General features: G+C 29.7%; 1 protein-coding gene across 1 annotated transcript; it reads left to right on the top strand.

Moving 5' to 3' along the window:
• Positions 1-1,086: 1,086 nt before the first annotated feature.
• Positions 1,087-20,314, top strand: LOC123298623 (aminopeptidase N-like). The gene is made up of 14 exons (XM_044880743.1): positions 1,087-1,142; positions 3,375-3,887; positions 5,144-5,296; positions 5,359-5,667; positions 7,061-7,244; positions 8,512-8,695; positions 8,765-8,846; positions 10,233-10,624; positions 10,693-10,973; positions 11,307-11,662; positions 13,465-13,605; positions 15,248-15,326; positions 18,503-18,674; positions 20,307-20,314. Exons 2-14 carry the CDS (start codon positions 3,376-3,378, stop codon positions 20,312-20,314), a joined length of 2,853 nt encoding a protein of 950 aa, XP_044736678.1. The 5' UTR covers positions 1,087-1,142; position 3,375.
• Positions 20,315-22,130: the final 1,816 nt, after the last annotated feature.

The raw sequence follows: 22,130 nt of genomic DNA on the forward strand, positions 1-22,130 counted from the left end.
TTTGATTTGATAATTCAAAAGAAATTTTTTTTTAAATATGTGCTTCGTTTTCTTTTTTAAATTTAATTCAAGGTCTGTCTCGAACTCGTTTCTCATTTATAAGATTTTTCACCTCTATATACGCATGTTATGTTGAGGTAGTGTTTTCTAACCAAAAATTAATTTTTGATTTTTCCATTGAACTGATTTGATTTTTGTGATATAAAAAATGTAAGCAATTGGTCGGGATCATTTACACAGATCCCGGTCGGGATCTGTATAAATGTTTTTTAACGCCAGAAAGGAATTTTTACCACAATTATAACTCGTATTACTAAATGGACATTAAAGTAAAAATTTTAGGAAATTTGTAGATTTAAAATTTAAGTTATTATCTTTTTTTTGTTTAAACAAATATTAGAAGAGATATCGGTAAAATAGTCAATAAGTAAATCGTCATAGTCGTATAAGTCATAAGCGGTGAGTGATACAAAAAAAATTGTTTCACAAAAAAGGTAGGTAATTTAATTTTCTGCAATAAAGGTACCATTTTTGTTCTGAAATGCTCGGTTATGGAGATATAGCCTAAAACCATTTTCTTTCAAATGAAGGCACCTTCCCCGCCGATACAGAACCTATTTAAGTAACTCCTGTTATTTAGTACATTATGGACAAGAGTAACTAGCTTCTATATAAACTGTATTATACGTGCTTCATTCCTACCAAATTTCTATAAGAAAATAAATATCCAAAATCCAGCATTCTTGAAATAAATTTTTTCGTGACGTTGCTACTAGTAGCTCTATAGAATACCCATTATATCGTTTTTGAAATATTCATAAATGTAATTTTATCTATATAGATGAAATGTTTGTAAGCTTCGTTTGGACTGGAACTTTATAACAGATAATGGTGTCAGTCTCTCTTGTATATAGAGGTTATCTAGCATTCACAATGTATTTTTATTTATTTTGTAATTGTTTGAATGCTGTAGGTAATAATAAGAAACTTAATGTAATTATCTCAGTTCTGATAAATTTTATAATATTTGCATAAACTATTTTAAATTTTTCATAAAAAAAAAAACAAACACCATTTTTTTTTAATCAAACTACAATAGTATCACATTCCAAAATACAAACTCTTTGTGAACGACGAAATAAGTAAGTACTTTTAATATTTTCTTATAGCATTTTTTAAATTTATAATAAATTGAATAATAAAATAATACGTCCGCTTAAAATAATGTTTTTACGTAAATTAATTCAAAGGTAAAAAAAAAAATCACTATAAAAAGGTTCACCTACCTTCAGGTACGCTCTGGACCCTTTTTATCGCCATATTCGCAATCAGGAACCTAAAATAGCCCACTGTAACAAAATTCAGGACTTTTTACACATAATTCGAGGATAATGATTGAATAATTAACGAGAAATATATATAAAATTGATCGATTTGAAAACGGCTAAAGATATCGAAATTGAGATATCAAAAGATATTGTTAATTAGCATATAAATATATATATATATATATTTATATGCTAATTAAGCCGTTTTCAAATCGATCAATTTTATATATATTTCTCGTTAATTATTCAATCATTATCCTCGAATTATGTGTAAGAAGTCCTGAATTTTGTTACAGTGGGCTATTTTAGGGTCCTGATTGCGAATATGGCGATAATAAGGGTCCAATATATATATATATATATATATATATATATATATATATATATATTTGTCCATTTTTGCCAATTTTCGGAAAAATGGCTGAAGAAATCAAAATTTTTGATTCAACATTTTTTTAAGTAAAAAAATTTCCGACAACTTTCGTTTGAAATTTTTTTTTATAAAATCAATTAGTTTCAAGATATTGTTAATAAGTATCCAAATATACATATTTGGCCGTTTTACATAATTTTCGGAAAAATGGCTGAAGGTATCAAAATTTTTGATTCTACAATTTTTTTTCAGGAAAAAAATTTCCGACAATGTTTATTACAAAGCGTTATTTAACGCAACCCTAGCACTTCTGAGATTGCACGTTAGAAGGGTTTAAAACTAGATGCCAGTACCTTCCTTTTTTTAGGTTTTATTTGCTTTTGAATAAATTCATAAAATCGCTTATTTTCAGTTACTTTGCACGGCCTAAATAATGCAGTGCTTCCACCTATTCGGATCGATTCTGTAATTGATACAAAAATTATGCATCGGGACGCTCTAATCTAGACTTTTTTATCTTATATTTCTAGACAAATTGTGCAGTCGTGGAGACGCGAAGCGCTCACAAATTTATTTATGACCTTAATATATGAATTTATTTAAACCTATTTAAACTGTGTACCAGTATTATAAAATTATCCGATGTAATAATAATAATAATAAAATCCCACTTTTAAAATTTTCTGTGTAAAACTGGACAATTTGTGCAGTTTTAAAAACTGCTTAGATAAAAAACAACTGCTGTAAGCCAACTAAACTTTTCCGTTCTGGGCGCGAACAAAATTTGTTTAATTTTAAACGTAATAAGTCAAATTTCTTCGGTTACATTTTACCAAATCTAAAATATTAGTAGTGGCGTCTTGTGGGGCGATTCCAGTATAACAATAGGCCAAAATGTGTCTTACACTGACAAATTCTACATCCGTGATCATGCTACATGTAGAGTTGGTGTATTTTATGTTGGCTCTTACAAACAAAGGCAATAAATAGTATGACATATGTATACAGGTAAACTAGCTAAGTTGGGTAAATATGGAAAGCTTTTTTATTTATTATAAGGTTTACGAAAAAAATGTATTCACTCCCACATATCTAGGGAGTGATTTCTTGAACCGTTTCCCTTATTATCTGTTCTGAATATTCTACTTTTCTAAACGACCATTAACACTCCTATTGAAAATTCTTAATTTGTGGACACACTGTATATTCGACGTCAAAAGTGAAGAGCTGAATGTTAATATTTTTGAAAGCAAAGCTTTTTATAAAGAATGCATTTTTTTCTTAAACCCTTTAATAAAAAAGTTTTCCATATTTAGCTAACTTAGCTGGACACCCTGTATATGTGTTATTATTTACTTTCTTTGTTTGTAAGGTCCAACATAAAATAAACCAGTTCTATAAATTCATAACATTTCTATAAATTTAACAGATTTCTTTATTAATGATAGCGATTGAATAACTTCAATTAACATTTGATATTGATGTTCGATTCATAAAATTGTCTTATTGATCTTTGACTCTTTTTGAATTCTTATTAATATTAATGTTTATAATTTCTATTTATTGATTTCCCACGTTTATTTATATCGCACACCTTGCACCTTAGTGTATTTTGAATAATGTCTAAAATTTCACAATTTTTAACACTAGTATTGTTTTATTCTCATCCTTAGAATGAATAGTGTAAACTGGAATTGGAATAACTTTCTTGTGTTACTTATTTTCTGCATTATTTTACCATTATCCAGTGCAAATGATATCAATAAATTATCAACAAATGATGTAACACTTAATTATCAATTATCGGACAGTACGATTCCTAAACATTATGTAATTCATATACAACCTTTCCTCGATCCAACCCATGGCGAAAAATATTTAACGTTCGATGGTAATGTTGAGATCACATTAGTGGCACAATATCCGACAAATATGATTGAATTAAATGTTAAAAATTTAAAAATTGATAAATGTAAAACAAATTTAACACAACTGAATGAAGAAATACCAATAAAAATACAAAAAGAAGAATTACAGAAAGATGTTGAAAAATATGTGATTACAACGGAGGATTATTTACAAAAAGGCATTAATTATGTTCTAAAATTATCATATGTGGGCACATTAAATAACACTGATTTTAAAGGATTTTACATCACATCATATACAATTAATAGCACCAAAATGTAAGTTTCAAAATTTTAAATTATTTACTCTATGCAGAATAAACATAGGCGTACCGAGGGACCTCCTTCCCTGGAGCTCGACTTACAATTGATTTAATTAACCGCTTAGCACTCGCGGTGATGACAGATTAACTCACACGTTCTATAAATGCATCAAATATTTCGCTTATTAAATATTGTTTAACTTTGTAAATCATAACCTCTACATAATTTTATGTAAATTTATTTTTTATTGAATTAGCTAATTAAAAAGAGTTTGATTACGTGATTATTGAATGATGTTTGAGAGTGAAAATATCAGAGCAGAGTAATAATCTTAATAGTTAAATTCATGTTAACTAATTTCAACAAATTTATATCACAATTTTTTTAATTTACTAAAACTAATATTATATTAAACTAACAAAAGTACACGAACAAGCCCGAAAAGATAATATTTTTTTGTCTATACCTTTACTCTTGTGATGAGAGAAATTCTCACAAATTTCGTTATCATTTGTTTTTTCACGTCGTATAAGTAAATAAAGATACAAACCAAACATGCATGCATACACACATAACTGATATTCCCATATAATACATACTATATAACTTGGGCCTTATTTGCGCTCTCACAAATAAACAGTGATGTTTACGAAAAAAGTTGTTCATTTTTTTATAAGAAACATTTTTTACAATTAAACTTTTATTCTATCTCTAACGGTTTACAAAATGGGTCCTACGGATCCAAGACCCAATTGACCTATGAAGCTCATTTACGAACTCAACCTCAGGCGGACAGACGGGCAGACAACCGAAAATTGGCCAATTGGGTGATTTTATGAACATCTATACCAAAATTTTGTTCGTATCGTCAATATTTTTAAGCGCTGCAAACTTGGGACTAAACTTAGTATACCTTGATATATTTCATATACATGGTATAAAAACTGTAGATAGGTTGAAAAAATCTGAAAAATTTATGATTAATTTCGAAAATAGATAAAATTAATGAAGAGAGGAAAAGTTTTAACCATATAATACCATTTGAAAAATAAAAGTTATTTGTGTTTTAACTGGAGCGTGAGCAAAATGCGAGTGCTAACGGGTTAATTGAAAATGTTTTTTTTATCAAAATACCTTGTAATTTGTGATATTCTGATGGCAAAAGTCTCTATTTTGAATTATTTGCTTGGGCCAGAAGGTGGTTAGGTACCTCCTGGAGAACATTACAAATATTATTTTACTTTTGATAATTTATAACCCTCGTATTTTAGAGAATTTGCTACAACAATGTTTTTTGATGGAGCAAGAAGGGTGATTCCAAGCTACGATGAAAGTGGAATACGAGCCACCTACGAAATTTCAATAAGAGCTCATAAAAGCTTTCAAACAATTATTTCAAACACAAATATTAAAGATGTTAAAACGTAAGATTTTCTTTAAATCGTATAGTACAAATATTGTTTTATCCAGGCCAAATTTCTTTTAGTGAAGGAAATTGGACTGTAACAAGTTTTGAGAAGACAAAAGTCTCTTTTCCAATATATTTGTTAGCATTTGTGGTGTCAAATTTAGAAAAAGTATCGAACAATAAAAGTTCAATGAGTGTGTATACTCAACCAAAATATGTTTCATGCGCAAATCGAAGTTTAGTCTTTGGCGAAAAAGTGATCCAAGAGATTAATACTTTCCTACTGGGTGATTTAGATTACTTTATTTATATGGATAAATTGGATCAAGTTGGGATTCCACAATTTTCGTATGGTGCTATGGAAAATTGGGGTCTAGTTATTTCGAAGTAAGTGTACACAAAATACACATTTCAATCCTGTACAGTCTATATGTTTCATCAGAGAAGTCCCCAAACAAAAATATTTATATTAAATCTATTTTAAAATCGATCGCTCTAATTGATAATTTAGGGAAAGTTCACTCTTTGTTAAAAATTAAAAATGATTATGCTCGTATATTTTATTTTTTGTTTTGTTTGAAAGGTAATTTAATGGATAGGGTTCTTAGCTATATTTCAAGTGCGTGTTTAGGATTCCGTACCCGGAACAATTAAAATATTGGCGATGATCATCAAAATCGGTTCAGTTTGAAGAAGTTTTTAAGGAAAAAGGTAATTTAATGGAAAGTGTTCTTAGATACGTTTCAAGTTTAAGTTTAGGGTTCCTTTACATGAACGCTCCTTTACAACTTTGCGTCGCTTCGAAACATATCATTGATCGACAATATCTAAAGATGGGCTAAACAGCCCCGCTCTCTGTACATCGTGACATAGAGATCGATGCCCACAGAGTTTTGGAAAGGTTTTCCGGTACCTCGCAGAATTACCTTATTAAAAATTATTAAAATTATAATTGCGGGTATTATAATACATTTGCCATAAAAATTTGAATTCGATTGACCGTCTCTGATTCGAGATAAATTTAATAAAAGTTCGAAAAATTAACATGGAGAGCACAGGTGTGGTTTTGCTTTTAACACGTTGTTTTAATTTTAGAAAAAATTAAAAATTATTATGCACAAAAAAGTAAAAAAATAACGATAATGTAATGTAGTTACAATTATTGTTATTTTTGGAGTCGGTGTCAGGCAAGCAACAATTATGACAGGACAGTTTGCTGCATTCTGCATTAACTTGGCTGACCCCGATTCCAAAAATAACAATAATTGTAACTACGGTCGGTTTTTATTTGTTAAAAGTTTCTTTGTTTTGAGATTTTTAGTGAAACACTAACACTAATGAAGTACACTAATTTGTCACTAAAAAAGAATCATCGAAATCGATTGGCGAGATATTGAGTTGTTCGTCCATATGTTACTCAAAGTTAATCAATTTTATTGTTGAACAGAAATGACTTTAGTTAGAGTATTTGTGGTTGAAGGGAGATGTCTGTTATAATGCAGGACTTGGTATACAATATTTATTAAGAAAAATCTTTGCGCGGTGCATTAGAGCTAAAAGTAACAAATTATTTGACTATAAAAGTGTCATTTTTTATCGTGCATGTAGCCCAAAACATTTTTATGAAGACTACAGCCTTAATATAGAACAGTAAGTCTCAAGCATTAGATACAATTTCAAGAAAATCCGAGCAACTTATCACCAAATAATTTTTTTTAAAGAAAATAGCCTGTAGGTAGTTACATGTAGTGAACATTTTTCTTATGAAATATTTGTACAGAGAGCAAAAATTATTATGGGATGAGAAAACATCAACGACTTTGGAGAAAGAATCTGTCTATTTAACAATAACTCATGAATTTTCACATCAGTGGTTTGGAAATTTAGTGTCACCTTCATGGTGGAAATATGCTTGGTTGAGTGAAAGTTTTGCTACGTACCTTCAATATGTAGTAGCGGACGAAGTAAGTTTTTTTTCTTGGACATTAATCGATGGGCTCTGTACGCCTATCGTATAAATAGACCAAGATAATTTCAATTTGCGATTCTTTGTTCTCTTTGCAAATAGAGAAACACAGAGATTTCACTCTGTGCTCGTCACTTTTGATAATTAATTCTTTATTTCTGTTCTACAGATATCAGTTCAATAACGACGTTTCTATACATTTTCTACTCTTTGAGTTCTAGAAGAAATCCGTTAAAAAAATTCTTACAAAAAAAAAATATCAGTTAACTAACCGATCAGTTTGAGATCTTTTGGATATAATTATATGAAGCTAATTACATGATTTAATAATCCATTTAAAAAGTACTCGATTAAATGTTCTACTTTTCGGAAAAATAACGTGCTATCTTCTAAAATATTGACATAGACAACCAATAGAGAATTTGCATTAATTTTTTTTAACCACAAATTCATACATAAATGAAAGAATATTCATTTTGTTATAATAATAATAAAATGAATAATAAGAGCGTAAAATATCCCAACTACAGGGCAAAGGCCTCCCCTAAAGATTTCCATTGGGATCTGTCGGCTTCAAATTTCCTCCACTGATGTCCCGCAAACTGTCCAATTTCATCCCTACATCTTTTATTTGAATTACTTCTCCCTCGCTTGTTGCCATTTGGTGTCCATACAGTCCAGCGTTCGTCTGTCATCTTGGCTATGTGGCGAGCCCATAAAACCTCTTTAGTTTTTTAAATTGTAACATTTTTTTTCTCTGATCCATTTTGTTATTAATTATTAATAAAAAAGAGTTATATTTTTGAATTTGAAAAAAACGGTAGTGTCGTATTTACTCCCGTGGAGGCTATGAGCCAATCGAAATCACAATATCTTTACATTTTTCAGTTTGTTTTCATGGAAAGTTACATTTAATTAGACATATCATTATGCATTTTATTTTAACATTTCTCCCTGTAATGGCATTGTTAAAACGATGTGTTGACGTCACTGGCGTTTGAATTTATTGTTTAAAAAAATCATTTCCAATTGTAAAAAATTTCATGAAAAATCTTTTTCTTAGTAATTTAAAAAAATAAAAAATAAAATTAAAAAACATGCAACTTCTCTATTTGTACTTTAGTTTAAGCAGTAGCTAAGCGAACCGCCTCCAAGTTCACACTTGTACACAAAGTTATTACGCTTTTAGTGGCAAAAATTTGTTTTAACTCAAATCAATATACGAATCTATTCGAATTAAAAATATATATTTGTTCACTTTTTAGGCAATAAAAAAGTTAGATGAACCTTTCTACGAAAATGATTGGCGATTAAATGAACATTTTGCAATTCATGTGCGTCAAGTTGTATTTAATTTTGATAGCTTAACATCCAGTCATCCAATGACTCATTTTGTTGAAACACCAAAAGAATTTGTTAGTTTGTTCGATATGATAATTTACCAAAAAGGTAAAATGAAATAAATATATCTATTTTTACTTTGCAAATTCATTAATAAAAACATTTTATTGCTTGCAGGAGCATCCGTTCTTTGGATGATGGAACATATTCTATCAAGGGTAGTTTTACAACGTGGTTTAAATTTGTATTTAAAAACAAAGTAAATATTAATATTATCATTGTACTACTAGGGGAGACCGGGTATAAAAGTTGTATATTTTGTATGAATCACAAAGACTTAAAAAAAATTCCAAGTTGTGACTTTCGACCACGTTAGCGGATCGAAAGTAACACGAAAACAAGCGAAAACAAACAATGGACTGAGTTAATTGTTGAAATACCATGCATAAATAGTGTTGATAATACTCTATCACATTGCACAAACATATACAATTTATATAATACATACTATACAATTTACGCCTAATTTGCGCCCTCACGGGTGTTTGATGTTTACAAAAAAATGTTTCAAACAAAAGTTGTTTATATTTTGATAAGGAACATTTTTTACATTTAAACTTTTGTTCTATCTCTAACGGTTTACAAGATGGGTCCTTTGGACCCATAGGTCAAGACCCAATTGACCAATGTTGCTCATTTACGAACTCGACCTCACTTTTTACGTACTGAGTACGCTGTAAAAATTTCAGCTTGATATCTTTTATCGTTTTTTAGTTATCGTGTCCACAGACGGACGGACGGACGGACGGACAACCGGAAATGGACTAATTAGATGATTCTAAGAACACCTATACCAAAATTTTTTCGTAGCATCAATATTTTTAAGTGTTACAAACTTTGGACTTAACTTAATATACTATGTATATTTCATATATACATGGTATAATAACAGGATAAAGGGGTTTGAAACAAATATGCTATGATATAATAAATTCACAAATGACTTATTAGAAAGTTTATACCAACAAGAAAAATAAACATTTGCATTCAAAAATTATATATTTTATGAAAACAAATCAATATTATTAACTCCTCGAAAAAAATTTTCTTAGTTTAAGTAATGACTATTATTATATGATAATCATATATTCTAATCAGAGTATTCAATATCAGTCTTTTACTTGTGTATTTGCGAACTTGCCACTTGTGTAAGTAACATGTTACTTGTATACCCACAAAACTATGTTACTTTTGTATCCTACCACATTTTTGGTAAAACAATAAAGATAACCTTAAAACGGATGGTGGTAGGCAAAACGATTAAAACACTGGACAATCAATCTAATCAAGAAATAATATGCAAACATTCAGGTTAATATAAGGATAATAATACGACGTAAATATCAAAAAAAGAACTTCTTAAATCTTCCTTTTAATTTGTAAAATCCGTATTGTCCTCTAGCAAAACCTGACAGCGCGGGGTGCGCCCTTCGACGGATTGAAAGTAAGAAGAGTACCAACGGCTATCACTTGACGGCAGTGAAGCGGTTTTTTGACTATTAGATAAACCTACAGAGCATTTGTTACTTTCGACCCGCCGTTACTTTTAAACCCGGTCTCCCTAATAATAAATTCAATTTTACAGTCAACTATCTTCAGGAACACCAAATAAATTATGGGATGCGTTGCAAGAAGCACATGAACAATATTCTCTAGAAAACCCAGAAGCTGCATCGAAGCTAGGACGATTGAGTGTTCATGATATTGGTAATTCATGGTCCTTACAACCTGGTTACCCAATGGTGACTGTTACAAAGGTCAAGAAGATTGTTAAATTGGAGCAGAAACGATTCTTAACCGATTCAAGAAATGAATCGGACACAGTTTACTTAATTCCAATTAATTACTTATTAGGAAGCGAATTAAAAGATTTAAAAGAAGTAAGTACGCAACCAAAACATTTCTTAACATCTAAATCGCGACATATTGAAGTTGAACAAGAAGATGACTTTATACTAGTAAATAATCTACAAACAGGTAAAATAATCGCAAAATATATTTTTTCATGTATTTATAATATTGCTTTTGCATATATATTTTTAAAGGTTACTATCGCGTTAATTATGATAAGGAAAATTGGGAAAAAATTATCGAATACACTAACAAAACAGAAAATGTGAAAAATTTGAAACCTGTGACCTTATCTCAACTTATTGATGACACTTTTACATTTTCTCGTATTGGATTATTACCATACAATTATACTTTAAAATTAGCCGAATTATTACAACACGTAGATGATTATGTGCCATGGTATGCTGCTATCAAACATCTTAAAAGTTTGAATGTACTTTTATGTGGAACTCGGACTGAATATAATTATATGGTTTGTACATTCCTTGTTCTCTATCTGTCAATACTAACACGTATTGCAAAACCAACTTACCAAACGATTGCGGTACAATTTGTCCAAAATTTGACGCATCTCGCACATTGATAAATATATGTCAGTCATTTCTTTTGTTATATTAGCATACTTTTTTGCCGTTTCATTTTTGAATCTATCGGTACCATCATGTCCAATAGATGTCGTTTTAGTCGACTGCACTGTACCGGCGTTACATTTTCTTCTAATTTTGCAGTGTTTTGACTGTAACATAATATATTTTAGTGAAAAGCCAAATAAACATAATTTAAGCATTTTGAAATATGTTATTAGGAATTTCAAAGAACGCTGCTAAAAAATGTCTTTGAAAGAATAATATCATATACCATGAATGATGAAACTACTCATGCGAACAAATTGAAACGTGCGCTGTTATTCAAACATTCATGCGATGTTAATATAAGAGATTGTCGAAACATAACAAAAAATTTATTACAAGAACACATTGTTACAAAGAAATCAATTATACCAGATGACCAACTAACAATATATTGTGGAGGTGCAAGAGAAACTGATGAAAAAACTTATACTGCACTATTATCACGATACGAAGACATTGAGGAGGAAACTGAAAAGAAAAATTTAATCCTTGGAATGGGTTGTATGAATGATAAATTATTATTACAAAAGTAACAAATTTTTTAACTTATTAATTAATATACACACGGAAAAAATGCACCTTTTTGAAGGTGCCAGTTGCTTGATTATACACTGAAAAAAAAATTAAAATATTATCCTGTAGTTGGCAATTTCATATTGAAATAAAGTTAAAATGCACTTTGAAACAATAATAATAATAATAATAATGGGGTTTAACCTCCGTTTCTCTGACATAGACGCCTATAACAGAGGCCACCCACATCATTATTTGTTAATCTTTATTTATTTAATTACAAACATATTTACAATTACATTTTGATGTGGGTGGAGTCGGTTACTACGTTCTTATCCAAGCGACGACAACGTGATCAATTCTACCGCCCCCATGAATCATAATTGTCCACACTGCCGCTGCCTGGATTCGAACCCGCAACCTAATTCTAAGTAGGCAAACGGTCTTAGACTAATGCCTTAGACCGCTCGGCCACTTAGGCTCTTTCAAACAATTGCCTAACGATTGGAACAAGAACCTGCAGTAAAATTTTTGTATTTACAATAGAATGAGATTGCATTTAAAATATGAATTAATTGATACAAAATTACTGAAGTTAAATAAACAAAATCATTACTTCTGTGGAAGAGATTGATTTTTAAACCCCGAACTAAAAAAAAGGGGTGTTATAAGTTTGATCGCTAAGCGGATGAACCGACTTTGATTTTTAGGTTTTGTTTGAAAGTTATTTTAAGGGAGAGTGTTCTTAGCTATGTTTCAAGTGCGAATTTAGGATTCCATACCCGAAAAAACTAAAAATTGGCGATGTACTTCCAAATCGGCTCAGTTGCTGAAAAGGCTTTAAGGAAAAAAAGACAATTTAATGCAGAGTATTCTTAGATATGCTTCAAATACGAGTTTAGAGTTCCATGTTCGAAAAATTTGTCGGAGGTCTAATTTCATATTTAAAAAAATCTGTTATCCAAAGCCTTTTATCCAAAATTGCCCTGGTACTCGTACATCTTTAAAAAATGGACTTCAAAAACAATACAATAAAAGCCCAAAAATTTTTCTTAAAAGCCCAATTATTTTTATTATACATAAAAGTCCAATTATTTTTCTTAAGTATTTAATTTTCTCAGAGGCTTTTTTATGCAGTTTCAGCTGTAAAAATGTTATTTCAAAATTCACGTCTTTACTTGTTTATCTTTATTGTTAAAACGGGATCATTCTTTATCTATAAAATGGACTCTGGGAGCCTGCAACAAATTGCGTTAAGTACAAAAAGGTGTGTTCTTTTCCTACAAGTGTACCTATTCCGCTCTGTTTTATATAATGAAAGAAATATATAAAGAAATATTTATAAAATATTCGTTTTTCCACCATAGTCTATTTTTTATCAAAGTAAATATTTTTTTTAAGACAAACACCTCAATTGATTTTTTTTATCGCAAATTTATGAATTTAATATTGCATGAAAACCAAAATTGGCTGAGTTAATTGAATTAAAATACCATGACAGTGTTGATTAGGCAATGGTTTGTTTTTTACGTCATGTAGTTAAAGAAAGATATCCACTCTACACACAAAGTAATAACACTATCCTTTCCCTCATTTCCTCAGTAGAAATAGTAGGTGTATGCTCTAAACAACCAAAGCTCAGCTGAAGATGTCACTAGAACATTGTTCTTAATAATGCTACTATAGCATTGTTTAGTATTAGTATAAAAAATAGATTATGAAGCGATAAATCTGAAATGTGGTTAGACTTCCATGGTAGTACGTACGATTTAGCCAACTCGCCGCTGTGCTTTAAATATGATTGAATACTTTTTTCAGGTTGATAACCGAAACATTTAATAAAACTACTAAAATAAAGAACCATATCTTAGAAGTCTACCTAGGAATCATTGATAGTGGACTGAATGGATTAAATGTGGTCTTGGAAATATTCATCAGCCAATTCAAAGTTATTGAAAGGTATGTTGATAGCTAAATAAATGTCAAAAATCGACAAGATCAAATTGATGATCGAAATTGAAATTGGATCACCATTGATTTGTCAAGCCTGGTTTGGTGTGCCCTTACCCAAGCCTTGAACTAGACCTCTATGGATATTATCATTGTAACTCCTCTTCCTTTCTTAATATACAGCGTGTTTACTTAAGTTGGCTACATATGGAAAACTTTTTTATTAAAAGGTTTACGAAAATGAATTATTATCTATAAACATCTCTTTTTTTTTGAAAATATTAAAATTCAGGTATTCACTTTTGACATCGATTGTCAAAAGTGAATACCTACAGGGTACCTATCTATCAATTGTAAAAGTTCCATAGGAATGGCCGTTTAGAAATGTAGACCATTTAGATCAGACAAACAAGTGAAAACAAACAATTGACTGAGTTAATTGTTGAAATACCATGTATAGTCAGTGTTGATTTCTTTATCACTTTACACATACAAACATGTGACACATACATATAGACCAGTCATTATAGTAAGTTCACCTCGGAATTCGAGATACCCAGCTGTAAGTCTGTAAATAGTTGTATATTGACACCCTAATAATCAAGTATAGTAGTACATATTATAAAATTTCCGCCTAATGGGCGCCCTCACGGGTAAACAGTGATGTTTACGAAAAAATGTTTCAAACAAAAGTTGTTTAATTTTTGATAAGGAACATTTTTTACATTTAAACTTTTGTTCTATCTCTAACGGTTTACAAGATGGGTCTTACGGACCCAAGACCCAATTGACCAATGATATTCATTTACGAACTTGACCTCACTTTTTACGTCCTGAGTACGCTGTAAATTTCAGCTCGATATCTTTTTTCGTTCTATCTTGATTCTATGAACACCTATGACAAAATTTTTTTCCTAGCATCATTATTTTTAAGCGTTAAAACTTTGGACTAAACTTAATATACTATGTATATTTCATATATACATGGTATAAAAAGGAAACGGTTCAAGAAATCACGCCCGAGATATGTAGGAGTGTATTTAAATAATTTTGTAAAATAACAATTAAATTTATGGAACGCGAAGGTGGTTACGTTGAAACAAAAGGAACTGACAATCCTTTGTTACTTATGTCAACAACATTAATTGTTAACTATCACACATTAAATGTGTCAAATCAGCTAATAAACAACTACAATGACTGATTGATTAAAATTGGCTGATAATGTGTTTTATAAATAGAATTTGTAAAATTAAATTTAAAATTGAAGTGGTCAAAACATTCCCATCGTTAACAAGTCATTAATAACCAATTGTCTTCAGTTCGTTCTTGCCTCAATGTATCCATCTTTGTGTTCCATTCCATCAACTTTTGTGTTCCATTCATTAAATTCACTCCTACACATCTCGGGAGTGAACCGTTTTCGTTTTTGAACCGTTCCCTTTTTATCTGTTCAACATGGTCTACATTTCTAAACAATCATTAACATTCGATGTCAAAAGTGAATAAATGAATGTTAATTTACTTTTATTCCTAAGTTTAATAAACAAGTTTTCCTTATGGAGCCAACTTAAGTAGACACGCTGTGTATTCAGTTAAGTAAAGAAATAGTATTAAAAATAATTATTGCTATGTTCCCATATTTTTTTAGGAATATCGGAGAGAAAAATATTTTAGCTATCTTGAATGCATTTGGAGAAAAATGTGCTTCATCTCATCATTTAAAATTGGTATGTAACACTTTTTTTCTGACTGATTAAATAAAAATCCATCACGGATTTTGTTTATGAATTAATTATAAACGAAGACGCTTATTAAAGAAGGTTTGATTAGGTTAGAGTGGCTGTCCTGGGGTGGGACACACTCAGACCATAGGGCCCGCTTATCAAAGACACGTGGATAAAAATTAAAGTTTATAGAATTCAATTAGGGCAAGTGCTCACGCAGCTAAGATTCAATTCCACAAAAGCCACTTCCGTTCTATTTATAAATACAACCGCATATCATAGGCGTATCAAGAAATTTTTCCTATGGTGGATAGTCGGTTAGCGATTGTATCAATATACCTTCAGTGTCTAAGGAATAACAAAAAAAAATCGAGATTTTGACTCTCATTGGCTCTCATATAGCTGAAACACTTTTTTTGTTCTAAAAAAAACTAAAATATCTTGTTGATTTTAAATAATATTAAATATATTTATTTTTCAATTTTAGCTGTATTTTTAATATTTCCCCAAATGATACTTTTGATCGATGCAATATTATCATTTTTACTCGCTTCTGCCGAGTAAGAATGAAAACTTTAATTTATATTTATTTAAATTTGAATTTTTCTTGGACGGTCTACGAACTAAATCGCTATGCCAATGCCGCTTTTGTTCAATATTAGTATAATTGTCACAAGGCTTAGACAATGCCAGTTCTGGATATTCAATTGATCTTTGATTTTCAACATTAACATCCATTTTGAGCAACCCTGAATCGATCTTGATTAGTGCCTATAGATGTGTCGTCTAAACCTGCGTGTGTACGTACATAGCTCAAAAACCATTAAGCATGGTAGCAGTTGAAGCTTACGACTATTTGAACACTTACTTATGTATCTTTATTATTGGTATCTCTTTGAACGTATCCGTAATGATATACTTTAACAGAGAACTTGCATAATTTTTGTTGCCACAAATTCTTAAATAAATGAAAGAATAATTCATTTAAAGTATATTTAAGGTGGTTGTCTTTGTACAATATTGTAAAAATAGTGTACTATATCATACAGCAGTAGTATGTATGTATAGATATGCTTAGCTCACTCAAATAAGTATTAATTCTAACATCCTTTAAATCAACTGTCCATTTATCTCGTATTCTGTATGATAATATCATGATAATAAACAACTGTAATTCTGTATATAATAGACATCTCTCTTACACATCTTATACTCTAATAGTTAGAGAGATGTACATATGATTTACTGATGGTCATGGTAACCGTCTGCTGAGCCTTAAATATGACAGTAGGTAATGTTCCAAGTCGCCCTGTAAGGTTCCTCGAATTTCTATGTGTCATATTCCACCCCAGGGAATAATTCGTATTTTTCAAAGTGCTGCCAAAATCCCGGACCACTTGCTTTTCTGCCAGGCATATTTTCCTGATCCTTTTGACATCCTCAACACAACCAAACAAGTTTTACCCAGTTTCCAGAACCATCACTTCAAATTTTTTACAGTGTAACTACATTTTCGGTTTTTTGGCATAATTCGGGACGACTTTTTGAGCTCAAACTTTGCAGGATGACTGTTCAGAATCAAATCTAATGAATTATCAAACAAGCAGACAATTTCCAGAACCATCACTTAGTGACAGTTTTTCAAATCTCCCCCTGGGGAGGGAATATGACACATAGAAACTTGAGGAACCTTACAGGGAAACTTGGAACATTACTTACTATCATATTTAAGGCTCAGCAGACGGTTACCATGACCATCAGTAAATCATATGTACATCTCTCTAACTATAAATATTATTGTTTCTGTTATACAAAAAATTTAAATAACTTTGAGTGACTATATCACAAGAATGAAGCGGTCAATAGTTTTGGTTTTTTTTTTTAAACTCACATACACAAATTTATGAATATTCAGTTAGTTTTTTGAAAATATCTTAAATCTAGTTTTTTTCTAGAATTAAAAAACTTGTTAAAAACACAACAAAACGCAAGCTTCTTATTCTCTCCATGTTAATTATCCGAACTTTAATTGTATTTAACTCGAGTTAGAGACGGTCAATCGACTTTTTCGAATCTAATTTTTTTGGTTAATGTATTATTGAAGTGAAAACTTCTTTAGCGGCGTTGTACACTTTTTTTGTAATGGGTAAAAAATGTTAAATTCGCGTCAGGACACGTGACCTGATCGAAAAAGCGTAAGACTATGTCACATTCAGTACACCGGCTCTCGTTCGATCACTGAAGTTAAGCAACATTGGGTACAGTCAGTACTTGGATGGGTGACCGCTTGGGAACACTGTGTGCGGTTGCCTTTTTATTAAAAATATAATTTTTTTTGTTTTTGTTTTTTTTTTTTAAGTGAAAACTTCTTTAGCGGCGTTGTACACTTTTTTTGTAATGGGTAAAAAATGTACGTTCATGAAATTGTCATGTTTGTGTACGATAGCGCAATAAATAAATATTGTATTCTACCACATAAATGATAGTACTTTTATACTGATAATTAAAGCAATTCGTGCAAAATTATTCCAATTCCAAAATATCAAAAATGCACAACGTTAATATTCAAGTTTTCACTTCTGCCGGCACTCCCGGAGTGCAACCCGTGTTTTTTTTTATATTCCTAATAAGTATACACAAATTTAGAATTTTCTGTCGATATGCCCATAGCAAGACAACAACTTTAAGTAATTTTTTTTCAAATCATAATTCCGTTTTTTTATAAATTACATTTTTGGATAAACAAAAACAGTAGTGACGTATTTACACCCGTGGAGACTGTGAGCCAATCGGAATCACACTAACTTTACATTTGCGGGTTGTACCTACAGAAATTTACTTTTAATTAGACAAACCATTATTTATCATTCTGTATGTAATTTATCATTTCTCCGTGCATTCACTGCGTTTGAATTTATAGTTTAGAAAAACCATTTTCAATTTTTTTTAAATACTTGAAAAATCAATTTAAAAAAATTTTTTTTTAATTTGTAATTTTTAGTAAACTTTCGAAAAAAAAATAATATTAAAAAACATGCAAGTTCTCTTATAACCTTTGTTTCTGGATATGACTCATTGTATTATCATAATAAAATGAAATATTTATCTGAACATGACTCATTAATTAATCTGTGTGTCTAATTTCATATCATTTTAATCAATAAAAATTGTATTTTCAGTTTAAAAAATTAAATAATTTAATAAAAGACGATTTAAAATATAGCGAAAGTCTGAAATCAATTGAATGGAAAATTCAACAACGAATTAACTGGAACATTAAGTATGCAAGAGAAATTAATGATTGGTTAATAAGTAATAAATATATTCCAAATATTTGCTCAATAGCATTAAGTAATTGTATTTTAATAAGTATTAGTTTAATCATATTAATGTATTTTTATTAAATAAAGAATATATTTAATAAAATTCCTGGCTACTTCTTGTCCTTAATATGAATAAGATTCACTTTTCACACAAAGTTTTTCTATTAAGAGGATACCTACTCTTATTTAGAATTGCGAACAAAAACGTTTTCTAAAAAGTTAGTTTTTACTAAAAAAAAAAAAAATTATTATATTTGTTAACATGAGTCCTTCTGGATGTTATTGTGGATGTTATTTTTAAGTTTATCAAGTGAAATCAAACAATTGACTGAATTCTTTGCTGAAACGCCATTCATGTATAGACAGTGTTGATTACGCAATCGTTTGTTTTTTTCCTACTTGTAAGAAAAGGAAGTTAGCCACTCTTACACACAAAGTAAGAAGATTACCTGCCTTCTCTGCACTTCCTCAGCGGATAAAGTATATATGCTATAAGCAAAAACTCTGATATTTATGAAAAAGTGCTTTAAACAAAAGTTGCTTATTTTTCTATTTTTCTAAGGAATATTATTTTAAATTTAACTCGACCCCAATTCATGCTTCGTTAGTACGATATAAAAATTTCAGCTTGACATACTTATCGTTTTAGAGTTATCGTGGACACAGACGGCCAGACAGACAGAAAACCGAAGAAGCACTAATTTATACCAAAATTTTATTCGTAACATCAAGCGTTACTTTGGGACAACTACTTACTATTTGAAATAACATACCTTGATATATTTCATATAAACATGGTATAATAAAGCTACAGAAAGTGTCTTCCAAAAAGTACATTATTGAGCTGATGATATCTTAAAGTTTATAAAAAAATAACGCTTCAGAAAGCGTCTTCCAAAAATGAATTTGATTGATATACCAAATGTGTTCGAAAAAAGCATATCTTTCGAAAAGTTGACCTAAATTTGACCATGAAGTCGTTCCCGCATAAAAAATCAAGGACTATATCTTCATTTTCCGTAAAATGAACCGATACATGTTTTTTTTTCATTCCGTTTTGAAATGATGGGTACTTTTAAAAAAAATTCCCTGTATCATATGTTTCTTCAAGCGATTTATTCGTCTTTCTACGAAAAATAGAGAAAAACTTTCAGGTGTTCCCGTTACCTTCATTTTTTTCAGGCTGAATTCATTTTTCAAAAAATTTCAAAGGATTAATGCATCCGTTATATTAATTAAAGAGGTATTAATTAATCTTCATGATTTCACGACTCACGAAACACGAATTCTCAATTCATTCATTATGTTTAAATTAAATATTTATTTCGATAAAAATATTGATATTGTTTATGAAATTCATGTGAAAGCCTCTTAAAAGTAATTAATCTGTCGGTAAATCTAATAAAAACAATACATTTTTAAAATTATCAATAAATAAATGCTCACTCACATTACTTTCGTACACTGAAAAAAAATTCTTAATACCAACCGATATGAGGTTGTCTGAACGTCATCGTGAGATCATATTTGGCGAATGATGCGAATGTGATACAACTACCGTACGAGATTTACTGTGCAAGTAATATTGTCTAACAAATTTCAAATATTATTGTTTTTTTAAATGCAACATAGTTTTAAATCTTTTTTTCATTGGTTCTAGGTTTATAGCTGCTAATAAGTTTATTTAAAAAAAAAAAAAAAAAAAAAAAGATTTCTTCGAGTCGGATTTAAACCAACGACATATGGATTATTATTGATTTCAGTGTCCTAAGTCTACGGCTTTACCAACTGCGCTATCGATACTTGCATACGAACTATCGGATGCTAGATATCCGATCATAATAACCAAATTATCTAATTAAAGCAAACGTAAAGAAATTTTCTTTGAATTCATCGATTCACTTTATTTAGATTATATATTCCAACTAAGTACAATTTTAATATCCATCAATAAAATGTATGACTTTAAACTAAAATCAATCTCTTTCATAGAAGTTATGTTTTTTTTTATGTAACTCCACTGATTTTGTATCAATGAATTCACATTTTAAATTCAATCCCATTCTTTTATAAATACCAATATTTAGCTATACTTGTTCCAATCGTTAGGCAATTGTTTGAAAGTATTTTTACTTTATTTTGATATGAAAAGGCCAGTGTACTTTTACTTTTGCACTTTTTATATTAAAATTTCTGGAAGAGAAGAAAATTTACCATGAGCAAAAAATTTTTTCAAATTCGATGGAAAATTGAGTACCTATAGCTAAGATCAACTATCACATTAACATTTATGTTATAGTTTACGTAACACGTATAAAAATTTTATTCCAAAACAAATTAATATAAACAACATTAACTTGGCTGACACCGACTCCAAAAATAACATTAATTGTAACTACATTATATTTTAGTGCATATTATTTTGGAATAGGTTTTCTTTTGAAGTCGTTTTTTTTTATAAAAAGTTTTATATTATTTTATTTTTAATGAATCTGAAGTACCTACACTAACTTATATGTCACTAAAAAAATCGGTTGAAGAAATATTGAGAGTTATTCGTCTATTTGTCGCGCACATACTTTATAATTGAAGATTAATATGGTTTTATCATGGATGCCATTGTCAAAACTGGACCAAATTGAAATGAACCCCACGAGAAGCACCAGCTTTCAAAAGTTCTGTGGTTACAAACATAAAAATAAAAATACAGTCGAACTGAGAACCTCCTCCTTTTTTGTTTGAAGTCGGTTAAAAAGTTCATAAGTATGTTCAATTTGTAACTGACATAATCCTGAACCATAATTTTTATAAATTTTTATTTTTACGAGTAAGGATAAGTATAGTTTTATAATTTCTTAAACGCTTGAATCCCTGGAATTCAACAATTATGGGAATGACTCAAAAACTGTACATTTCTCTGATCAAAATTTTCATTAAAAACATCCATTCGATTGTTAGTTATAAGCTTTGGGTAGGTACCTTAATTACCCCATAATATATCACTAAATAAATATTTTCTAGCTTTTTTCATCTGCAAGCGTCTCACATCGTTACAAAGTGACGAATGTAACAAATTTTATGTCGTTTTTACGAATTTACATGCGTAAAAAATTTCAGTTATCTAATCAAAATAAACATAATAAAAACGTAAAAAAAATGTACTTTACCAAAGTGTCCTTGCTATATTAAAACAAAAATTTTAATTATCAGAACGTAATTACAAAATTTAAGAATAGATATTTTTTATACAATAATATTGATCCCAATCATCAGAACTTATAATAAGAATGATGACAAAAAAATATGATTTTTTTAAATGCTTACGTCAAGCCATTTATGAAAATTCTTTGTAAATTCTATAAATCTCATTATTTCAAAACCGTGGATTTACATGACGTGAAGAAATCTCAATATGTTATACATGGTATATCTATACTAAGGAAAATCCTTATAAACAAGTTAATCGTAAACTGAAATGCACAGG

The sequence above is a fragment of the Chrysoperla carnea genome, chromosome 1 (assembly GCF_905475395.1).
Source record: "Chrysoperla carnea chromosome 1, inChrCarn1.1, whole genome shotgun sequence".
Taxonomy (NCBI): Eukaryota; Metazoa; Arthropoda; class Insecta; order Neuroptera; family Chrysopidae; genus Chrysoperla; species Chrysoperla carnea.